Consider the following 21,873-nt stretch of genomic DNA (forward strand, 5'->3'; position numbering starts at 1 on the left):
CAGCCTGAGTGAGTAGATGGGGAGGGGCCTGCAGTCCGTGGCAAGGGAGCAGAGTTCATACCAGGGGCCGAAAAACCATGGCTTCATTTTAATTGGTAATCAGGAGGAAGTTGAGAGTGGGCCATGACTTGATGTCAGACAGGCAGCACGAAGGTAGTCATGGGTCCAAGAGAGGTTGCACAGAGGTAGGGCTGTATGTGTGTCAGCATACCTATGGAAGCCGATCTTATGCCTGCAGATAATGTTGCCAAAGGACAGCATATTGATGGGTAAGAGGAGGGGGCTACAGTTGGATCTTTGGGGGGACTCTGAAGTTGAGGATGGAGGACTGAATAGAGAAACCATGTCTAGAATGAGAGCTGTTATTCCTTTTTAAAGGGCGTGCTAATGGTTTAAGCCATCAGAGGCAACGCTGCAGTATAATGGAGGCATTAGCGACACCAGTTGTCAGCATTTGTCATCCACAGTCATTGCTTCTGCTTGACGATGTAGCTAATTAAATAAACTGAATTAATGCAACAAAATGGCTCACTATCCCCGTATCTGATCTTTTGTAGCATGTCCAACATAACAGCTTGTTTCCTTGGCTCTTCCCAGTCGAAAAATCTTTCCCATGAACTGACAAAGTAAGTATGCTGCCAGTGAATTCTTATACACTCTCCTTGTGAAGTTAAGCTGAAGAGAAAACAACACCAGTTACTTTTTCTTTAATCCTTGGAGGATATGTAGAGATTGGAACAAAGTTTTAAAAAAACTCAAAAGTTGTTCAGCCCTTTGTTTTTGGAAAAATTAAATTTTGTACGAGAATTCTACATTGATGAAAAACTAAAATTATTGGCAAGTCTAATTGTTTATTGGTAAATTGGCATCTATCTTTTGAAGATATTAAAATGTTTAAAAATGGCTCCTATCTCTATATGTAAATTTGTGTATGTTACGATATTTGTGCAGATAATAGCAATATCAAAGGAATGGTGAGCTGATGCAGGAAGTCACCGCAATGTACATTTTTTGGCTTTTTTTCATGTTTGAAATGCGATGTTGCCGTGGCTGGTTTTGTCTTTGAAAAACATCTGCAGTTAGGTGCATGTTACTTGTTGCTTTAAAATTAGTTCTGCATCAACTCCTCGTAATTTAACTTGAGAAAAAGAATCAAATAACCATGTTCCATTTTTTTTTAAACGACATCAACACTTGCCGCACTTGTTCTAGGAAGCCACACATTTTGAATTTCCTACTTTGACCAGCACTCAGTCAACTTGTAGTACTAGTGTCAGTACATGCTTGGGATCCATATAAGGTGGCTGCCTTACTGTAGTGAGGAAACAAAACCACTTACAGCTGTGATTTTAATTAAGCAATAACCAAGGCCTCTCTGGCATGTATGATGTATGCATTTCTCGGTTGTCATTTCCATTGTTTTGCACTGATCAGTGTGAGCTGAGCTTTGTACAACATTTGCAAGAAAGATTAGCCTCTTTCCTTTTGTAGAAACATTGAATCTTACATCACAGATGGAGGCTATTCGTTCCATCGTGCTCTTTGAAAGAGCTGTCCAATTCGGCCCACTCCCCTGCTCTTTCCCTATAGCCCTGAATTTTTTTTCCTTTTCAACTTTTGAAAGTTACTATTGAATCTGCTTTCACTACCCTTTCAGGCAGTGCATTCCAGATCATCATAACTCTCTGCGTTTTAAAAAAAAATGTTCTCATCTCTCTCCTGGTTCTTCTGCCAGATAGAAAAGAAAATGGCAAGATATTCTGAGTGCTTTATTTTTAGTATTATGTTAACACTACAGTGAAATAATAAAAAAAAAAGAGAGCAAGAAGGAATGATAAACCAAAACAAGACAAAAAGGAAACGCTGTACACTCGTAACACTATAAACATTCTAGGACCAAATGGACCACATCATTATATAAAATAAGAATAAGGTGGAAGAGCACTGCATCATGCTGAAACATGCTCAGTTTGTTACCAAATTAAGAAACACCAGTAGAAATTACAGAAAGGGTTTATAGGTTGATTGAAATGGACTTGATGTGAATAGTAACTATTTTGGGGCAAAGCATATTGTGGGGAAAGTTTGTTTTTAAATGACTTTATATTCTGTTTTAATCTTCAGGGGTCATTTCAAAGTTGTTTACATGACTCCTGAATTCTGTTCAGGATCTATTTCGTTACTCAAGAAACTCGATGACAGCGTTGGTACGTACAACATAATTCCTTTAATGAGTTTTCAAAGTACACAACAAAAACAGAAAAATCTAATTTTTGGGATCTGATGGTTGTTTCATTGCACGTACTGTAGTTCGGAAACTTTAATCATATTCAGTAAAGGTATGTTGTGACTCGGCTTCAGATGTTCCTATTGCCGACTGTTGTCAGGAGTGACTGATGCCCCCCTCCACATCAAGCATGGATTAAAGCTAGAATTTTGATTTTAGGCATCTGTGTTGGCACGTTTTTCCCTATTTCTTACTTGTAACAGGATAAAGGTCATAAACTCAACGACATTGAGCTGTGGCGTGCAGTCAGGATGTGCTAAGCTGAGAGCACTGTGTGTTTTCTGATGGGCTTTTCATGACAATTGCTTCCAGAAGCAGTTCAGAACTAAGTTAGCATTGCTAGCCTGTAAGAGTAGCACCTGACATCACACTCCCTTGGGTAGTATTATAATAAATATCAGTCAATCTTCTGCTGTAAGTGGGGAGTCAAGACCAAGTGTTGACTTCAAGTGATGTAGGTTGGGAGGATGGAGGATAATCATACCAAGTCGCCCAGACATAATTTGCTTCCCATTTTAAAGTCATACATTCGGTCCTTATTTTTATGTACTTTGATATTATATTATTATTTGTAGTTAAATAGAAAAGATTATGGCAGTTTGGGAAGCAGGGAGGTAGCGTTAGTTGGATCATAGGAGTTTTTCTGCAGTACAGGCTGAGCGATGAGGGACTCAAACATGCATCACTACAACGCCACCGATAACAAGAGGGTGTAATTACATTGTGTCATGTTTATGTTGGCAGTTTCTGGAAATGGGAACAAAGAAATTAATGGACAAAGCATGACAGGAACATGGCAACAGGAAGTGCATGCAGATAGGAACATGGGAACAGGAGTGGGCCATTTAGCCCCTTGCGCCTGTTCCACCATTCAGAGAGATCATGGCTGATCTGTGACCTAATTTCATATCCCTTAATACCTTTAGTTAACAAAAATCTATCAATCTCAGATTTAAAATTAACAATTGATCTAGCATCAATTGCCGTTTGCGGAAGAGAGTTCCAAACTTCTACCACCCTTTGTGTGTGTAGAAGTGTTTCCTAATTTCACTCCTGAAAGGTCTGGCTCTAATTTTTAGACTATGCCCCCTCGACCTAGACTCCTCAACCCGCGGAAATAGTTTCTCTCTCTCTACCCTATTTGTTCCCCTTAATATCTTGAAAACTTGAAAAGATGTAAGATTTTTCATGTATTATTGATAGTTCTATAGCCCCTGACTGTAGTCAGTGGTGAAAAACTATGTGTTGCACCCAAGTGTAATGAAGAACCCAGTGAAGGTGTTAAATAAGATCATGGAATCATACATCATAGAAGGAGGCCATTTACCCCATAGTGTCTGTGCCAGCTCTTTGAAAGGGGTATCCAGTTAGTCTCACTCCTCTGCTCTTTCTCCATAGCCCTGCAAAATGTTCCTTTTCAAACTATATATCCTTGGATGGATGCCACATTATCATGACCCACTTCAACAGCTCATCAGCTTCAATGTGAGGTGCCAGATTCTTATTGAGCTTGGGATGTCTATACCCAATTGACCCTAGAAATGTCAAAGGCTACTCTTCTGATTGTGCTATGGATCAACATAACCACTTCATTACTAGACCACGCAATTGAGGGCATCAAAAATGGATTGGGTTGTACTTGTGCTAAATTGACAAACAGGCTGTTGTGATCAAGATTTTGCATTAGATTCTTTTCACAATAATTTTCACGAAGTTTAATGCAGTCACCAGTAGAGATATTAGTCTGTAGTAATCATGGTCTGACTGACCCTTCCCTGGATCGATCAGTTTTATTTCTTACAGCTCTGATGTAACAGCACTTGTTAACACACTATGCTAGGAAATGCTCATCTCTTGACCAACCTAAAGGGATAACATTACTGAGAGTAAGAATGTATGTTTCTTCCCAATAACATCTTTGACTCTCTATTGGAACTGGTATGAGAATGACTTCAGTGTCCGCTGCCCGGTGATCTAAAATACACCTTTTCAGTGCTGCTGCTTTTTTAGTGCACTGAATGTTTCCAGTGCATATACTCCAGAATGGTATGCTGCATTAGTAGGTACTGAGTGAGAAGGGCCAATGTTGGAAAAGCCAACACAATTTTAGATTCCCAAGATTCAGTTAACATAAATAAATGGCGGTGAGTATTTTTTTCCTGTAAGGTCAGAGCGATGAGGATTAGTGGCATCCCAGTGTGGTGCATTGGTGCACAACGTTAGGAGGTCTACAGAACACTAGGACATGCAATGTTTCCCATGTGATGAATTCTGATCTTTAACAGTATTACCATAGAGAGCCATTGAGCAGCTCTCCCATGGGGATGGGAAGAGGGTTAATTAAAGGATCAGCCATCCCAACCCAATTTTGTGAACTTCCTGTTGGCTTTCAAAAGGGTGGAATTGCTAAAGGACTGGGAGCATTTCTCCACCTGTCCTCTCATCCAGGGAAGGCACATGGGGGGAGAAATTCAGTATAGCCCCGTTTGGGGCGCTAACTTCTTTAGCGCCCCGGAAAAATTAGCGCCCCCGTGCCGGAAATTGGTCGGTTGCGCCCCAAAGGGAAGCGGGGCGCTACTGGAGGCGCCCCGCCTCCCTCTTGGGGCGCTGCGAGTGAATATCGTGGCGTGACATGCCGCAGCACCACACGCTGCAGCACGTCGCGCTGCGGTATTGCAGGCCTTCCTACCCCTTCTTAAAGGGGAGGGGCCTTTTGCAGCGCGATCTGGGGCCCAGCTGGGCCCCCGGGGATCGAGAGTGCAGGCAAAAGAGCCCGGCACCCAAGAGAAGTGCCGGGCTCTTGGAGCACAGCCGGCACTCCGCGGGGGGGGTTCCGGAGGCCAGGGACGGGAGCACAGGCAGGTGCTGGCAGGCGGCCAACAACAAAAATGGCCGCCCCGCACCTCGCCTTTAATTGGCGCCTCCCCGGCCGCAGGTACGCCACCCTGACCCTGTCGGACATAGCGTCCGGCGGTAAATCAGGGGGGCGCTCCCGAAGATCGCAGCCGGGGCGTGAGTGGGATGCTGCGCTCACCGATGACGTCATCGCCGGTGGCGCTTATGGTTAGCGCCACCACTAACCTCTCTCTGAATTTGGCGGGAGGCATGGGCAGGGCCGCGCCCGGGCGCTAGTTGGTTTGCGCCCCACTTAGCGCCCTCTTAAGGGTGGCACAACCAACTGAATTTTTCCCCCATGGTGTGGGAACAGAGGCAATCTGTCTTTTTGACCAGTAACTAATTTGCAGAGTTGCTCTGTGGTGAAAGTTATTAACTAAATGTTGCACACGCGCAAGCAGTTCAATACACTTTTTTTGTCTTTTTGATTTGCTGCCAGGTATCACCCTTGTTGCTGTGGATGAGGCTCACTGTATCTCCGAATGGGGGCATGATTTCAGAAATTCATACAGAAAGCTTGGAGCTTTAAAAAGTTTTCTGCCGCAGGTGAACTGATGAGCGTCTTTGCCAAAAAAAAGTTTTCAAAGCTTTTTTTCCCTTAAGAAAATAAATGATAATAGTGAGTCAATAGTAACACAAGCTATTGGTTAGATATATAGTACAACTGTTTTTTAAAATGTAATTTAACACACTATATTGTGCGCTGAACGGCCATTCATGTCCGAGCTGGAATGATAGATTAGTGCACTAGGTTTGGAAATGCTTATGACACAATCGCATAAAGTAAGCAATTTGTGTCACTTCCAGTTACACATTTAGGGCTAGAAGGACATGGGAGTATGAGTGTGTATGTGAGATTTACAGAGGCTATGTGGAGGAAGACATTGCAGCGTTCGCTGATTAGGGCTCAATGTTCTTTACTGATTAAAACTTTGTTCCCCAATTTTCATCTTGTACAGTGCACATCAAAGTGGCATTAATGGGAGAAAGAATAGAGTCTTAAAATGTGCTTAATTATTACAGTTTTGCATTTCAAGTTTATAGTGTTCACCGTTTGCCAATGAGTTGTCAGTCCCAGGAAGAGTGGATTAGATCTTTGGGGTTCATTGAAGGAACGTTTAGGTTGATGTTTATTTAATAATTTGGAAACTTCAGTAGCACATAATTTCTTCATTTCAGTTTAAAAAAAAATCATTTTACACTCTACAATTGGACTTTGACTTTGTTATAATTATTGGATACACTAGGCTCATGGTCATGGGACTATACCAGTGGCCAAGCAGTTGAGTTCAAATTCTACCATGGCAAGTTGTAAAACCGTGGGCTGGCAGCATAAAAAATGACCAAGCAAGCTGTCAGATTATCGGCAAAATACAACTAATTCACTAATGTCCTTCAGGAGAGGGGCCCGTCACCCCTACCCGGTCTGGCCTACATGTGGCTCAGCCCCACACTATATGGTTGCCTTTTAATGCACTCGGGGCCACTAGGAATTAACAATAAATGCTGCTTTGACTGTGTCACCCACATCCTAAGAATGAAAAATAAATGTTAGTATTTAAATGGGACTGTTTTACTTTGTTAACGTGATCATTTATGGTACTAGATTCCATTTGTTGCCTTGACTGCCACTGCCAGCCCTTCAATCAGATGTGACATCATAGAGAGTCTGAAGCTGAAGAATCCTCGGGTTGTCTGCACTACTTTTGATCGACCAAACTTGTATTTAGAAGTTGGCTGTAAATCTACAGACATTCAACGAGATTTAAAGCCATTCTTAATTAAAAGGGACAAGTATGTATTGACTTAAGTTGGTCAGATTGTAGAAAATTACACACACACACACACATCGAACAATACGGTTTATAACTTTCTGAACATATGTTTTGTCTTGAATGGTAGGTTCACCTTTGAGTTTGAAGGTCCTACTATAGTTTACTGCCCCTCCAGGAAAGCCACAGAACTGGTGGCTGCAGAGTTGTCACGGATGAATGTTGTTTGTGGCACATACCATGCAGGCATGGGCATCAAAGCCAGGAGAGACGTGCATCACATGTTCATGAGGGATGAAATTCAGGTCTGAAACAGTTTCATCACTTTTTGTACAAATTACCAGGTGCTCGTGCTGCACTGCATTACTGCTGAATATCGGTCAATACTGTATTTTCAGTTTATCTGTATTGGTTATTTTATAATTTATTATATAAATTACTGGAGTTTTAAGCGCTAGCGTTAAATAAACAAAAGACCTGAGTGAGATTGCTAAAAATAATGGGTTGGTGTAGGGAATGGTGCTCTGCCGAGGATCAGGTTAAGGCACGTTGTTGTCGAGTAGAGGGAGCTCTGCCCTTGGCTGGACTGCAGAGTAGGGACTGCTTTACTCTTGGCTGAGCTGCAGAGTAGGGAGAGCTTTACTCTCTGGCCGTATTTGATGCTTACACCGAGTTCCCAAAATGGAAGTGTTGCCCAGCAGCTATCTACACCTTGAATGCTAAAAATATCAGCAAAAGAAAAACAAATTCAGAGAAAGAAAGACTTGCATTTATAGAGCGCCTTTCACAACCACCGGACGTCTCAAAGTGCTTTACAGCCAATTAAGTAATTTTGAAGTGTAGTCACTGTGGTAATGTGGGAAACGCAACAGCCAACCAGGTAATCTGTTTTAGTGATGTTGATTGAGGAATAAATATTGGCCAGGACACTGGGGAGAACGCCCCTGCTCCTCTTCGAAGTAGTGCCACCTGAAAGAGCAGACGGGGCCTCGGTTTAGCATCTCATCCGAAAGACGGAAGAAGGGGGGGAAAAAATGAGTATCCAGGGTGGTGTTTCTCAGCTGTTCCACCTTTTTCCCCCCTTCAAAAGCAATACGAGGCAGCAAACGGTTGTAAAGCCGTCCCCGCATCTTATCTGAGATCAGCTAACGCAATGCAGACCAGCAATTAATCCTGAGTGTCTTTCTGATCGGTATGACTCTGGAGAACCACTATGATTGGTTATTCTTTATTCATACAGCGCCTCCCTAATTATTGTCATTATTATTTGAAGAAGCTCCATTTACAGGGCTGCTGCATGTCTTTTTTGGGGGCTATTGCAGACATGCCCAACAGTGGACCCACATGCAGGCATGGACATCAAAGCCAGGAGAGACAATAATCACAAGTTCATGGGGGCTTCTTTTCTTTGCCACTAACGGTTAGTCTTTAAAGATGCTGTAAATATTGACCCCAATGCTTTGCAGCTGATGCGCTGCGAGGGATTTCCTTTGTCCTTTACTGCTTCAGTGGGCCCAATAATAACTCGGAGTCGGGGAGGGGGGGGGGGGGGGACAGAATTTGCAGATGGGAATCCTGGAAGTAAGGGTTTCCTGTAGGTCCTGCCGAATTTAACGGCACAATCTGTTTTTTAAATTATCTCGACAGAATTCCTGCCCAACAGCCAGCCAGATTCACAGGGGAGTGGGGTAGGGTGGGAGGCGGAATGGAACATCGGGGGGAGGGGGTGGTTGATGGGGGTCGGCCGACATTGAGAGGGAGGTTTAAACGGTAAGCTCGGTGGGCTGGGGGTTGGTAGTGGGGGGAGGAAGCTCTCCTGCTCCTCCTGGCCCACAAGCAGTGCAATAAAGGCACCTACCGCATGGATCTGGCCCATCTCGCTTCCTTTCATCTGCCGGGTTTCCTGAATCCCAGGAAAGGCAACCTGCAGCAGTCAAAAATAAAACATTTGTTAAAGTGGAGGTACGCAGCCTCCTTAAAATATTTGTGACCGATCTGCTTCCTGAGAGCGGACTAGTTGCTCGCCCCTCGACCTGCCTCGGTTAAAACCGGAAGTGGGCAGGTTGGGGCCACGTTTCCCGTTTTATTTATTTTTAACCCCCAGTGTGTCTGTGTCTGCTCCAAAAGTACTGCTGCAAGTAGCTACATGACTGCATGAGAAAGGTGCCAAAGACGGGAGAAGATTACTCTTGACCCAATGTACCACCCATTTACCTTCAACTTCACAAATTTGAAGTGTTCACAATTGAATTATTTTTTGTTCCTACTGTAGAAACTGCTATAATGGGCCATAATTTGCTGTGGCAGGGCATCTAAACGCGTCCGCAAGTATAGGTTTTTAAATTTTTGGCGTGGCCAGTTGCTGAAAGTGCGAGCTGATAACGCCAAAGCGAGGGGAACAGGGCAAGCAACTGTGTATCTCCTTAAACAGATTGAAGGATTGTGAAATTAATAGAGCAAGGACTGAGAAGGAAGTGTAAGAGTGGGTGAATTCAATGTCAAATCAGGTACAGAAAGAGAAATAGAGAGGGAAAGAAACATTGGATTGAGAGAGAGAGAGAAAAGAGAGGCAGAAAGGAAAAGTTAAAAAAAAAATTAAATGTTAAATTTAACATTTTTAAAATCTCCCCCAAAAAATTAAAACCTGCATGAATGAGACTCCATACTTGTAATAGTTAATTTTCAGTGCCGGAGCGGTTGACTGGCTGTAATTAACACTTATATGTCATTAAAAGGGTACTTAGACTGAAATGGGCAAGACTCAACTTTCTGTGGCAAGTTTAGTTTGTATCTACTGAGCAAATACAGCAACTTCACGCCGTTCAATGCATTTCAGTGGTGAGCTAGACTGCGACACATCTCAGACAGCAACTTTTCAATTTCCGCGTTTAATCTCGCATCTGCCCTCGCCTGATGTTGCTGTAGCATTTGAGCATAAATAGCGGCGAGCGCTATTATCCTCACCGTTATTTTGACAGCAACTTATGGGCCATTATTGTTATAAGACGTGTCTTTCTGTTCTAGTAAATCGGTACAATTATTTATATAGGTCACATTTAGCTCTAATTTAGTGGTTCACATTTTCAACCAGACCTCTTTTTCTGCCAGTGTGTGGTAGCTACCGTCGCTTTTGGCATGGGGATTAACAAGCCTGATATTCGTAAAGTCATTCACTATGGAGCACCTAAAGAAATGGAATCGTACTATCAAGAAATTGGGAGGGCTGGGCGAGATGGTTTGCCCAGTGCTTGTCATGTCTTGTGGTCTCCTGCTGACATGATGTTAAACAGGTACAGAAGTCTACCGTCCCTCTGCATTCATTCGGATGAATGGGGGGGGTGTTTGTTTATTGGCAGAATGGGATCTGCTCTGTACATAGTAGGAGGGAATGCCTTTACTATAGCTGCATTTTTGCTTAATGAGGCAATTATTAATGACATAAAGAACTTAGTATTTTTCTCACTTTTCCAATGGGATAGGCACAGTTATTGAGGACTGGCATTCCAGTGAAATTAAATAGTTTCTGCTCTCAAGCACTCGGCTTTGACTTTCTTGGTCAAAAATGGTAAGATTTAGTGACAGTATGGAATTCTAATCAATTATCCTCTCCTCCACTCCCCACCTTCTCCACACATGTTGCTGTGTCAATACATTTCTAACTCCAGCCTCAGAATGGTGTCCTAACTTATAATCTCTCTAAACTGGTTAGTGCGATTTTGTAACATAGACTTTAGTTCAAGGTGTAATCTCTAAAGCCACAGTCGAAGACTAGCTGGCGTACTTGTCTATACAAAAGGACAAGTGAAGTAATTCTTAAATTTATTACTTAAATCATAAACACTGTCCATATTTTGATGTTTTACTGTAGGATTTACGTAATTTCGGAAGGCACTGACTCTTGTTCCGTGTGTGGCTCCACAGGCACCAGCAGCCTTCTGGTACCACGCAAACTGACCATTCTTCTTCAGTGAACTTAGACAGGGAGTGTTGCCAGGTTATTGGAAGACATCACAGCTGAGCTCAATCCTGCCTCAATGTCCATCCACATACCCTTTCCAGTAGGGTGATTGTGTGGAATCAGGATTAGGAACCCTGGGTGATTATTTCCCTCCCTCCCCATCCCAGAAACCTGCTAAACACGTGTGCCCCACTGATACAATGGCTAAGATCAGCAAACATAACAAAGATTAGTAAGCTTGGGACTTTCTGGCTTAGTATTACATCCCACGAGGGATTTTTAGATATTAAAGTTAATATATATCGTGATGCAAAACTAGCGTGGACATACGAAAAATATCATGCACTGGAAACCTGTACAAGTGTATATTGTATATGAAGCAGTTTTTCCAAGAGAATAGAAAAACGCTGCAAGTCCTAGCAGAAGCTTACCGGTGTGTGGGCACGAGGTGGCATAACACAATGGAGCCCAGCACACACTGCTTGGAAGCAATGGGTTGTGACTATAAGTTTCCATTCTTAACTGCACTGTTGGGATGAATTGACCAAGCCAAAGGCCAAGTGCTTACCTATATAAGGAGGGAGACAAATTCAGAAAGCAAGTCATGCTAAGTGTACTGTTGTACACCTTCTAACGGTTAGCTCAAGAGTGACATCACTAGCGTACTGGCATGGCAGGCTCACTCTCAGGGAATGGTGTGCAGCCCAGGGAAGATCGAAGTGGGTTGAAGGCAGGGCGTGAAATAGTTTATAAGAATATGAACGAAAACATGCATGTCTGTTGAGAACGCAACAAGTGTTTATGTTGTAATTGATGCAGTCAGTGTTCTTCTGCAGGCGGCTGCTGAGTGAGATTAAAAGTCCAAAGTTCCGTGACTACAAAATTAAGATGATGGAAAAAATAAAGAAATACCTCACGTCATCCAAGTGCAGAAGAAAGTAAGCGTTTTGTTATAATTACACACTGTTTTATCCATTTTCTATGGCAGTCAGTGCCAGCTTGGCTCAGTTGACAGCACTCTCGTCTCTCTGAGTCAGAGTGTCATGTGTTCAAGCTCCATGTCAGGACTTGAGCGCATAATCAAGGCTGAAATTTCAGTGTAGTACTGAGGGGGAGGGGCTGTATTGTTGGAAATGCGGTCTTTCAAACGCAGCATTGAGCTGAGGCCCAGTCTGCCTGCTTAAATGGGCATAAAAGACCCCATGGAACTATTAGAAGAAGAGCAGGGAGCTCTCCTGGTGGTCTGGACAACATTTATTCTTCAACCAACACCCCCAACTAACCAGTCACTTATCTCATTGCTGCTTGTGCCCATCTGTCCTTGCCCATCTTTCCCACAATTCCATGTTTGAACCTCTCCAATCTGGTTTCTGCCCCTACCACGACACTGAAACGACCCTAATCAAAATCAGAAATTACATCCACTGTTTCCGTGGTACACTAGCCCTCCTCATCCTTCTCAACCTCTCTGTAGCCTTTGTCACGGTCAACCACACCATCCTCCTTCAACACCTCTCCTCCATTGTCCAGCTCAGTGGACCCGCCCCCGTAACAGTTCGTTCAAGTTCCCCAAGGATCGATCCTTGGGGCCCCTCCTACATGTTGCCCCTAGCTGACATCATCCGAAGACGTGACGTAAGCTTCCACGTCTACGCTGACAACACCCAGCTTCTACCTCACTACCACCCCTCTCGACCACTGCTGCCTTTGTTGTCAGATTGCTTGTCCGAAATCCAGTCCTAGATGAGCCGAAATTTCCTCCAATTAAACATTGATGAGACCGAAGCCATTGTCTTCGGTCCCTGCCACAAACTCTGTTCCCTCACCACTGATTCCATTCCCCTCCCTGGCCACTGTCTCAGGCTGAACTAGACTGTTCACAACCTCGGAATCCTATTTGATCCTGAGCTGAGCTTCCTACCTCGTATCCGCTCCATCGCAAAGATTGCCTATTTCCACCTCCGAAACATTGCCAGTCTCTGCCTGCCTCAGCTTATCTGCTGCTGAAACCCTCATTCCTGCTTTTGTTACCTCTAGACTTGACTATTCCAATGCTCTCTCATTTTTTAACACTCCATAAATCTGAGCTAATCCGAAACCCTGCTGCCTGTACCTTAACCTGCACCAAGTTCTGCTCATCCATCACCCTTGTGCTTGTTGGTTCCCGGTCCACCAATGCCTCTTTTAAGTTATCATCCTTGTGCTCAGATCCCTCCATGGCTTCACCGCTCCCTATCTCTGTAACCTCCTTCAGCCCCATTACCCTCCAAGAACTCTTGGTTCCTCCAACTCTGCCCTCTTGTGCATCACCACTTCCTTCGCCCACCATTGGCGGCCGTGCCTTCAGCCATCTCGGCCTTAAGCTCTGGATTTCCCTCCCTAAACCTCTCCACATCTCCACCTTTCCTCCTTTAAGGTGCTCCTTAAAACCTACCTCTTTGGGCAAGCTTTTAGTCACCCATCCTAATATCTCCTTCTTTGGCTCAGTGTCAATTGTTGTCGGATTATGCTCCTGTGAAACACCTTGAGACATTTTCCTACGTTAAAGGCACTATATAAATGCAAATTGTAGTGGTTTGTGGGACCTTGCTGTGCACACATTGTTTACCCACATCATAAGAACTTAAAAACTAGGAGCAGGAGTAGGCCATTTGGCCCTTCGAGCCTGCTCCACCATTCAATAGGATCATGGCTGATCTACCTCATCTCCACTTTCCTGCACTATCCCCAAATCCCTTGATTCCCTTAATATCCAAAAATCTATCGCCCTCTGTCTTGAATATAAGAACATAAGAAATAGGAGCAGGAGCAGGCCATTCGGCCCCTCAAGCCTGATCTGCCATTTAATGAGATCATGGCTGATCCATATACTCAACGACTGAGCCTCCACAGCCCTCTGGGGTAGAGAATTCCAAAGATTCACCGCCCTCTGAGTGAAGAAATTTCTCCTCATCTCAGTCCTAAATGGTCGACCCCTTATTCTGAGACTGTGACCCCTGGTTCTAGACTCCCCAGCCAGGGGAAACATCCTCCCTGCATCACATGACTACACTTCAAAAAAAAAAGTAACTCGTTGGCTACCTGCTGAGTAATTGAAAGGCGTTATATAAATGCTACCGTTTGCTCATTGTTTCATTCTTTCCCCTTTCATATGCTACCTCACAGCCAGTTTCTTCCCTATCTTACCTCATCTGCAATGTTGAACTGAAAAATATTTGACAGCTGAACGGTTAGGTTACAGAGCTTCAATCTAAATAAGTTCATCTGATGCTGTGTAAGTGATTACATTTTTTCCATTCCTACAGTATTATCTTGTCCCATTTTGAAGATGAACAGCTCAGGAAGGCCACCCTTGGGATCATTGGAACCGATAGATGCTGTGACAATTGTAGATTAAGGTAAGTGATCTATCTGGGAATCACAGACATAGTTAGAAGATTAATGATCGAGGTGTCGTTTGGGGAATAAAGATGACTTGTGAGCTGTGCAGGCTTCCTGGAGATCAAAAATGTATTTCTCATTGTAGTCGTGCTTTATAATTCATCCTGTTGAGTGTCTTGTACAGATAAATGGTTTGTGAAATTCTATGTATACATAATAAAACACAGAACAAGCATTTTTAAAAAATAATTCCCTTTATTATTGTAACTTTAACAAGAAGATACTCAACAATGTGTTATATGACTGCTGCGACCATTTATATTAAATTGTTTAACTGAAAATATAAGGAAAATGTACAATTTGCACAATGTTTTGAAATATTTAAATGGGAGAGAAGAGAAGAGAAGAACTAAGCTATAATATACAACGCAGTACAATCTTGTGCAATTCACCACCCAAAATAAATCTATTTTATAAGGTCCTACAGCAGCTGCTACACTTTTACATTACTGGGGAGTGCAGCGAAGGTTCACCAGACTGATTCCTGGGATGGGGAGAGATTGGGTCGACTGGGCCTGTATTCACTAGAGCTTAGAAGAATGATAGGGCATCTCATTGAAATGCATAAACTTTCTGACAGGGCTGGACAGACTGGATGCAGGGAGGATGTTTCCCCTGGCTGGGGAGTCTAGAATGAGGGGTCACAGTCTCAGGATACGGGGTAGGACATTCAGGACTGAGATGAAACGTCTTCACTCAGAGGGTGGTGAACCTGTGGAATTCTCTACCACAGAAGGCTGTGGAGGCCAAGTCACTGGATATATTTAAGAAGGAGATAGATAGATTTCTAGGTACAAAAGGCATCAAGGGATACGGGGAGAGAGCGGGAATATGGTATTGAGATAGAGGATCAGCCATGATCATATTGAATGGCGGAGCAGACTCGAAGGGCCGAATGGCCTACTCCTGCTCCTATTTTTCTTTGTTTCTACATTCGAGACACTGCTGGAACCTTATGCCATCAATGCTGTAAACACAGAAAACGCAACATTAAGGATATTTTTTTTAAAAACTCAGTGATCTAAAATTCTAACTTCATATAGTTGGATGGCTTGTCTGAATTTTAGGCAGCGATCCAGTTCTAGAGGTCATGATGGATGCTTAGGTCTAGGCCTCCCTTATTTATGTAAGTGACAGTGGTTCAGGTGAGTGTAAAAGATTCCGTGTCACTAGTCAAAGAAGAACGAGGACTTCTCCTGGTGTCTTGGCCATTATTCATCCCCCCCCCCCCCCCCCCCCCCAACCCATACCACCAAAAACAGATTAACTAGCCATTCATCTTACTTGCTGCTTGCCAGATCCAGCTTACCACAGATTGGCTCCTGCATCTGCCGAAATAACTGTGACTGCACATCAAAAGTGATTAATTAGCTCGGAGCATTTTAGGATGTCTCAAGAACATGATAGGTGCGATGTAAATATAAGTTTGTTCTTTTTTGCAAAGGGAATTCATAAGTATAAGAGCAGTTGGGGGGGTCAAACAACCCCTACCCAATGCGGAGGTGCAAGAAAGATTGCATTTGTGATTTTTTTGGTTTACTTTACCTTCTAGAGGAGTTAAATAGTTTATTTTTCTTCCTGTTTCCTGCTGTAGAGTTGATAGCTGCAGTTCTGCAGATGGCCCAGAAAATGAGATGCAAGATTTTGGAAAAGATGCGCATCAGCTGCTGTCTGCAGTCTGTGTCTTAGGAGAAAAATTTGGTCTTGGAGTCCCTGTTTTGTTCTTGCGAGGATCTGTAAGTCTATTGCTGTTAAAATCAAATATGCAAAAGAAATTTGGTCTCTGTCAAATTTGGGGGTGAGTTTTAGTATTTGGCTCCAATTAACTCGTTTCCCAACCTATGACTAGCTACTGTTGCATCAGATCCAGAGCACCACTGGTTATTTCTACACCTTGATTTCCTGTAGCATTGCACTTCGGGAGTCAAGACCAAGTCAGTTGAAGCGAGGTTAGAGGAGAGGGTATAACTGGACCAGGGCGCACAGTTGTAATTCAGTCCCCGGTCATACATTTTGTCCTTATTTTTAGTTTTCCATTATAAATTCCTATGTCATATTTATGATGGAAACTACCTAAGTGAACTTGTCATGCTGTAACTACACCCTCCTACTTGTGCAGCGCCTCCAATGGCAGGGGAGTATAATTACAGCGTGACAAGTTTACATGGGCATATTCTATTATAAATGTCAATATAGGAATTTCGTATGAGGAAAATTGACAGAGAAGTGTGTGCAGGTGTCAAATTTTTAATATGTATATGTCATGTAACGTTACTGGGAAAGAAGAAAAATAAAGGATTTTACTGCAGCTAGAAATCACTCCCAACTTTGGCACAGGTGTTAGAATTTCTTTTCTTAGATTCTGTACATCATTTATACTAGTTAGCAGCTGTATGTACCAGTGATACTCCTCTCATTGTGAGACAGGGATTGCAGGTACAGGTCCATTGTTACAGGACCGTAGCTCCGTGCTGCATATTTTAACTTTACGCAGGTTTTCCGTTCACGACCATCTTCTGTTTCCTCCACAGTTCCTCTGCTGTTTCTGGGTCATGTACAACTTGTGGGCAGGATGGCAGATGGATGGCTTGCTCCCAAGCCTTCAGTAATGGCAGCTACAAGTGTGTGATGAAAACCCAGGGATCGCTATCTTCTTTCTAATTTTACTTCCTTTCCCTATTGGATGCGTTCCCTCAGCAGCATTACATGACATGGAAGCACAAAGATGTGGGTGAACTTGCATCTCTGATTGCTGTGACACAATTTGGCAGTGTCCTAATTTTTTGTGGCACTACACAGCCAAAACTTTAATAATTTAGAATACATATAGATAGGTGCAGTTACTTTGACCTATTACAGTATGTTGCTACTAAGAGGAGGTATCTTTTTGGACTGACCCTCAATAATTGAAAATAACCTTAACTCCAGCAACATAAGCGTAAGTTATTAGAGCATGAGTGGAAAATCCTGTACTTTGGAAGTGAGATTCCATGTTATCTATAGGAACACTTTATATGAATGTATCTACTGTTTCAAATTGAATTCAAGTAAAACATTCTCAAAATGTATTTTTCACCAGTGTTGTTGTATACATTTTTAGCTGTCTTGCGACTGGACATAGAATCATAATATCGTACAGCACAGAAGGAGGCCCATCGTGCCTGTGCCGGCTCTTTGAAAGAGCTATCCAATTAGTCCCAGTCCTCTGCTCTTTCCCTAGAGCTCTGCAAATGTTTTCTTTTCAAGTATATTTCCAATTCCATTTTGAAAGTTACTATTGAATCTGCTTCCACCACCCTTTCTGGCAGTGCATTCCAGATCATCACAATTCATTGTGTAGAAAAAAAATCTCCTCATATCCCCTCTGGTTCTTTTGCCAGTTATCTTAAATCGGTCTCCTCTGGTTACCGACCTTCCTGCCAGTGGAAACAGTTTCTCTCCCTATTTAATCTATCAAAACCCTTCATAATTTTAAACACCTCTATTAAATCTCCCCTTAACCTTTTCTGCATTCAGGAGAACAACCCCCATCTCTCCACATAACTGAAGTCACCTCATCCCTGGTACCATTCTAGTAAGTCTCCTCTGCAGCCTCTCCAAGGCCTTGACATCCTTCCTAAAGTGTGATGCCCAGAATTGGACGCAATACTCCAGCTGAGGCCTAACCAAGGATTTATAAAGGTTTAGCATAACTCCCTTGCTTTTGCACTCTGTCTCTATTTAGAAAGCCAAGGATCCTGATAATGAGATAACTAAATATGCCATGCATGTAGGAGTAATTGGGATACTGAGTGCTTGGCTTCTTTGAATGTTGAACATATTTTCCTTATGTTCGCAGCACTCTCAGCGTTTGCCAGAATGGCATTGTAATCACCATCTGTTTGGCAGTGGAAAGAACCATCCTGAAAATTGGTGGAAGGCCTTGGGCCGACAGCTCATCACTGAGGGCTTCCTGCAGGAAAATTCCAGCTTCAGCAGATTTGCCGTCAAGACCACTTTGACTGTGAAGGTCAGCTTAGTTTATTTTGTGTTTGTACTGGGGTACTGCAAAGCAAACTGGGTGGTTATAAATTCTTCAAATACATTCAGTGTGCAAGCGCTAGAGATTCTGTGTTCAATCTGGTGGTGAAAAAGAGAAATGCAATACTTTTAGAATGGGGTTATGTAAATTTCACAAAGCTAGTGTTTATGGAAGAAATGGATGTGACCGCATATGCTGAAGCCAAATTGATTAACTATGCCCATTCTACAGAGATAAACCAACGTCTGTATTTGTAAGTATTTTGTATTTAGTTTCCTGGCAACTGGGATTTGTACTTCAGTTCTCAATCCCTATCAAAAAGTTGCTTTTTTTTTCCAAAAAGAGTTCTTGGATTCCTTTTCCTTTAGATTTTGTTAAACCCTCTCCCTCTTTGCTCCATTACAAGTAGATGATGTAAGGGGACCATCTCTCTTTTTCCAAAGAGAACTGTCCCATATCTCTCCCAATGGAAACATTTAACTTGAAATATCAGTAACATTTTTGTTTGTTGCTGAAATCAGCTTTCTGCTATTCTTCATATGACTATTACTGCTCTTTCCTTCTGCACTCAATAACTTCTGGTTTATACCAAAAGTACACTCCCAAAAGAATAATTTCATTGAAGCTTAAGTGTCAAATTTCGCTGAGCAAAGTACAAAAAGAAAGAAAGAAAGACTTATATTTCTATAGCGCATTGCACGACCTCGAGACGTCCCAAAGCCCTTTACAACCAATGAAGTACTTTTGAAGTGTAGTCACTGTTGTAATGTAGGAAACTCAGCAATCAATTTTCACCTATCCATATCCCATAAGCACAACGTGATAATGACCAGATAATCTGTTTTAGTGATGTTGATTGAGGGATAAATATTGGCCCCAGGACACCGGGGAGAACTCCACTGCACCACTTCAAAATAGTGCCGCGGGATCTTTTCCATCCACCCGAAAGGGCCTCAGATTGTAACGTCTCATCCGAAGGACGACACCTCCGACAGTGCAGCACTACACTGGAGTGTCAGCCTATATTTTGTGCTCAAGTCTCTGGAGCGGGACTTGAACCCACAACCTTTTGACTCGGGTGAGAGTGCTACCAGTGAGCCACGGCTGTCACTTGGTAAACTCGCATCAAAAACTTCCTCAACAGGCGCAGGTTACCAGGACTCCAAGGGTTAAATTATCAGGAGAGATTACTTAAAGTAGGCTTGTATCTTCTGGAATATAGACGGTTATGGGGGTGATTTGATTGAGGTTTTTAAGATTTTAAAATGAATTGATAGGGTAGATAGAAACTTTTTCCGCTGGTGGGCGGGGTGGGGGGGATCTAGGACAAGGGGACATAACCTTAAAATCAGAGCCAGGTCATTCAGGAGAGAAGTTATGAAACACTCCTTCACACAAAGGGTGATAGAAGTGTGGAACTTTCTTCCACAAAATGCAGTAGAGCTAGCTCAATTAGTGGCCCAGATATTCCGATCCCCACGGGTGAGTACACGCTGTGTACACACCCGTAGGGACATCGGAATTGCCGGTGTCAGGCATGCACAGCTCATGCGCTGAAAACCGGCATTTCCGATTTGTCAAGAATGGTCTTGACTGATCCTCCGGCTGCTCTGGAGAAGGGCCTCTGCGGGCAGAGAGTTCCGCTTTTTGGAGACCCTCCGCTCGCAGAAAACACTTACAATTCTTACACCTGGTAAAAGCGTAAGGAAAAGTTGAAAAAAAGTAAAAAAAAAAAAAAACTTTTTTTCACTGATTTATCATTTAAAAATACTTTTAAAAAAGTACGTTTATTTTTAGTCCCGTAAAAAACTTTAATTTTTTTTCAAAAAATTCAATTTTTGTTTAAAATACTTAATTTATTGTAATTTCAAGTCATTTTAAAAATGTGATTTAAAAAAAAAAAAATGTATTTAAAGGTTTACTATGTTTTTTCATTGATCTCCATTCATATATTTGACAGGTCTTCCTGTCAAGTGTATGAAGGGAGATTCCCTTCTGTGATTGGCTCCCCACGGCCCACGTGATACCAGGGACGCTGCGAACCACCTGCGCCCCTGGGATACGTGGGCCCTGCACACTCCAAGTTTGGTGAGGCCCAGGAGCGGAAACGTGTGCGTCCCGGGAACCCTCCGGTAAGGGCGCAGATTTTTCCAGGTTGCAGGCCTCCGCCCGCGGGAGGCCTGCAATCGGAAAATACGGGCTAATAACTTTAAAGCAGAGATGGCTAGATTTTTGCTTGCCAAGAGTATCGAGGGATCTGGAGCCAAGGCGGGTGGATGGATTTAGGATACAGATCAGCCATGATCTCAAAAATGGCGTAACAGGCTTAAGGGGCTGAATGGCCTATTCCTGTTCCTATGTTCAAAATACAGGAAACTCTTTTTTTTTTTATCCGGCACCGGCTTGGTGCCGGTTGATCAAAAAGTCCAGATTACAGAGAGGTATACTTACTAAGGTACGAGAGCCCGTACACGGCCACAGATCCAGGCGTCCCTGTTGCATGGCAACAGGTGCAGGAACCCCGGTTACACAGCCACAGATCCAGGAAACCCGGTTACACGGCCACTAATATGAAATAAAACTTAGCTGAACCTACTCCTGAATTTTGCCGGTAGAGAGATTTCCGGTTATTTAGGTGCCGGTAAAGAGAGTTTCCTGTAGTTTCCCCCCACCCCCCCCCCAATGCTGTGCCTATAAAACCTGACCTACTCTAGCAATGCAAAGAAAGTATCGTATTTGGCGAATTAACCCTCATTCACAATTGGTGATGGTAAGTGTCGTGCGGATTTTTAGTTTTATAGTTATGACACTGGGGTTAATGCTGTTGGTACAAAGTAGAGGGAAGTGGATTCTACTTCTGGCCCCTGCTGCCTTACATTGGAGGGCTTGATGCTGACACTGGGTGACAACTTGGAAAAGTGTTGACCATCGGCTGTCACTGTGATGGGCTCCCAAAAAATGAAAAGGCCGATTTGATCAATACGTGCTCCAGGTGAGGAGCCTCCCCTGCTGCCTGTGCATACCGTCTATTAATCGCGGACAGTGCTCGTGATTTCCCAACATGCAGGACTGGTGGGTGAGACTCCCTGCCAATAATGCACGTAAGTAAAATTTGCCATTAAAACTCCGCAGTCGCAATGTATTTTCTTAATTACAAATCCCTTGAGTACAGTTCTATTGTCTTTTTTTAAATGTATTTCAAATATAATGATGGAAGTTAAATTGGAATGAATGATAACCTATATGCCTAAGAGATAAATAGGCCCAGAAATTCGGGTCGGAGGTTTCCCGCGGGTGCAAACCCCCGACCTGCACTTACCTAGCGCGCCGGCCGTTGTGCTGTGGGCCTGCGTGGGATTCCGATCCTGGGCCTCCTCCAACTGCCGGCGCGCAGTGCTTGCGTATCCCAGGGGCGCAGTTAGTTCGATGCGTCCCCTGGGATCACGTGGGCCATGGAGAGCCAATGGTAGCAGGGAATCTCTATTCATAGATTTGACAT

General features: G+C 43.2%; 1 protein-coding gene across 2 annotated transcripts in view; it reads left to right on the forward strand.

Annotated features, from left to right (window-relative positions):
* The window catches only part of wrn (WRN RecQ like helicase), a 123,330-nt gene that overhangs the window by 53,521 nt on the left and 47,936 nt on the right, over positions 1-21,873 (forward strand). For both annotated transcript variants that reach the window (XM_086007228.1, XM_086007219.1), the window contains exons 15-24: positions 558-626; positions 2,125-2,207; positions 5,622-5,728; positions 6,789-6,976; positions 7,085-7,259; positions 10,063-10,244; positions 11,749-11,850; positions 14,218-14,310; positions 15,948-16,089; positions 18,192-18,362. In XM_086007228.1, the coding sequence (XP_085863354.1) occupies positions 558-626; positions 2,125-2,207; positions 5,622-5,728; positions 6,789-6,976; positions 7,085-7,259; positions 10,063-10,244; positions 11,749-11,850; positions 14,218-14,310; positions 15,948-16,089; positions 18,192-18,362 (1,312 nt within the window). The remainder of the gene's footprint in view (positions 1-557; positions 627-2,124; positions 2,208-5,621; positions 5,729-6,788; positions 6,977-7,084; positions 7,260-10,062; positions 10,245-11,748; positions 11,851-14,217; positions 14,311-15,947; positions 16,090-18,191; positions 18,363-21,873) is intronic.

This window comes from Somniosus microcephalus, chromosome 2 (genome assembly GCF_052327205.1).
Source record: "Somniosus microcephalus isolate GS21.2 chromosome 2, FLI_Smic_1.0, whole genome shotgun sequence".
In the NCBI taxonomy this organism is placed as follows: domain Eukaryota; kingdom Metazoa; phylum Chordata; class Chondrichthyes; order Squaliformes; family Somniosidae; genus Somniosus; species Somniosus microcephalus.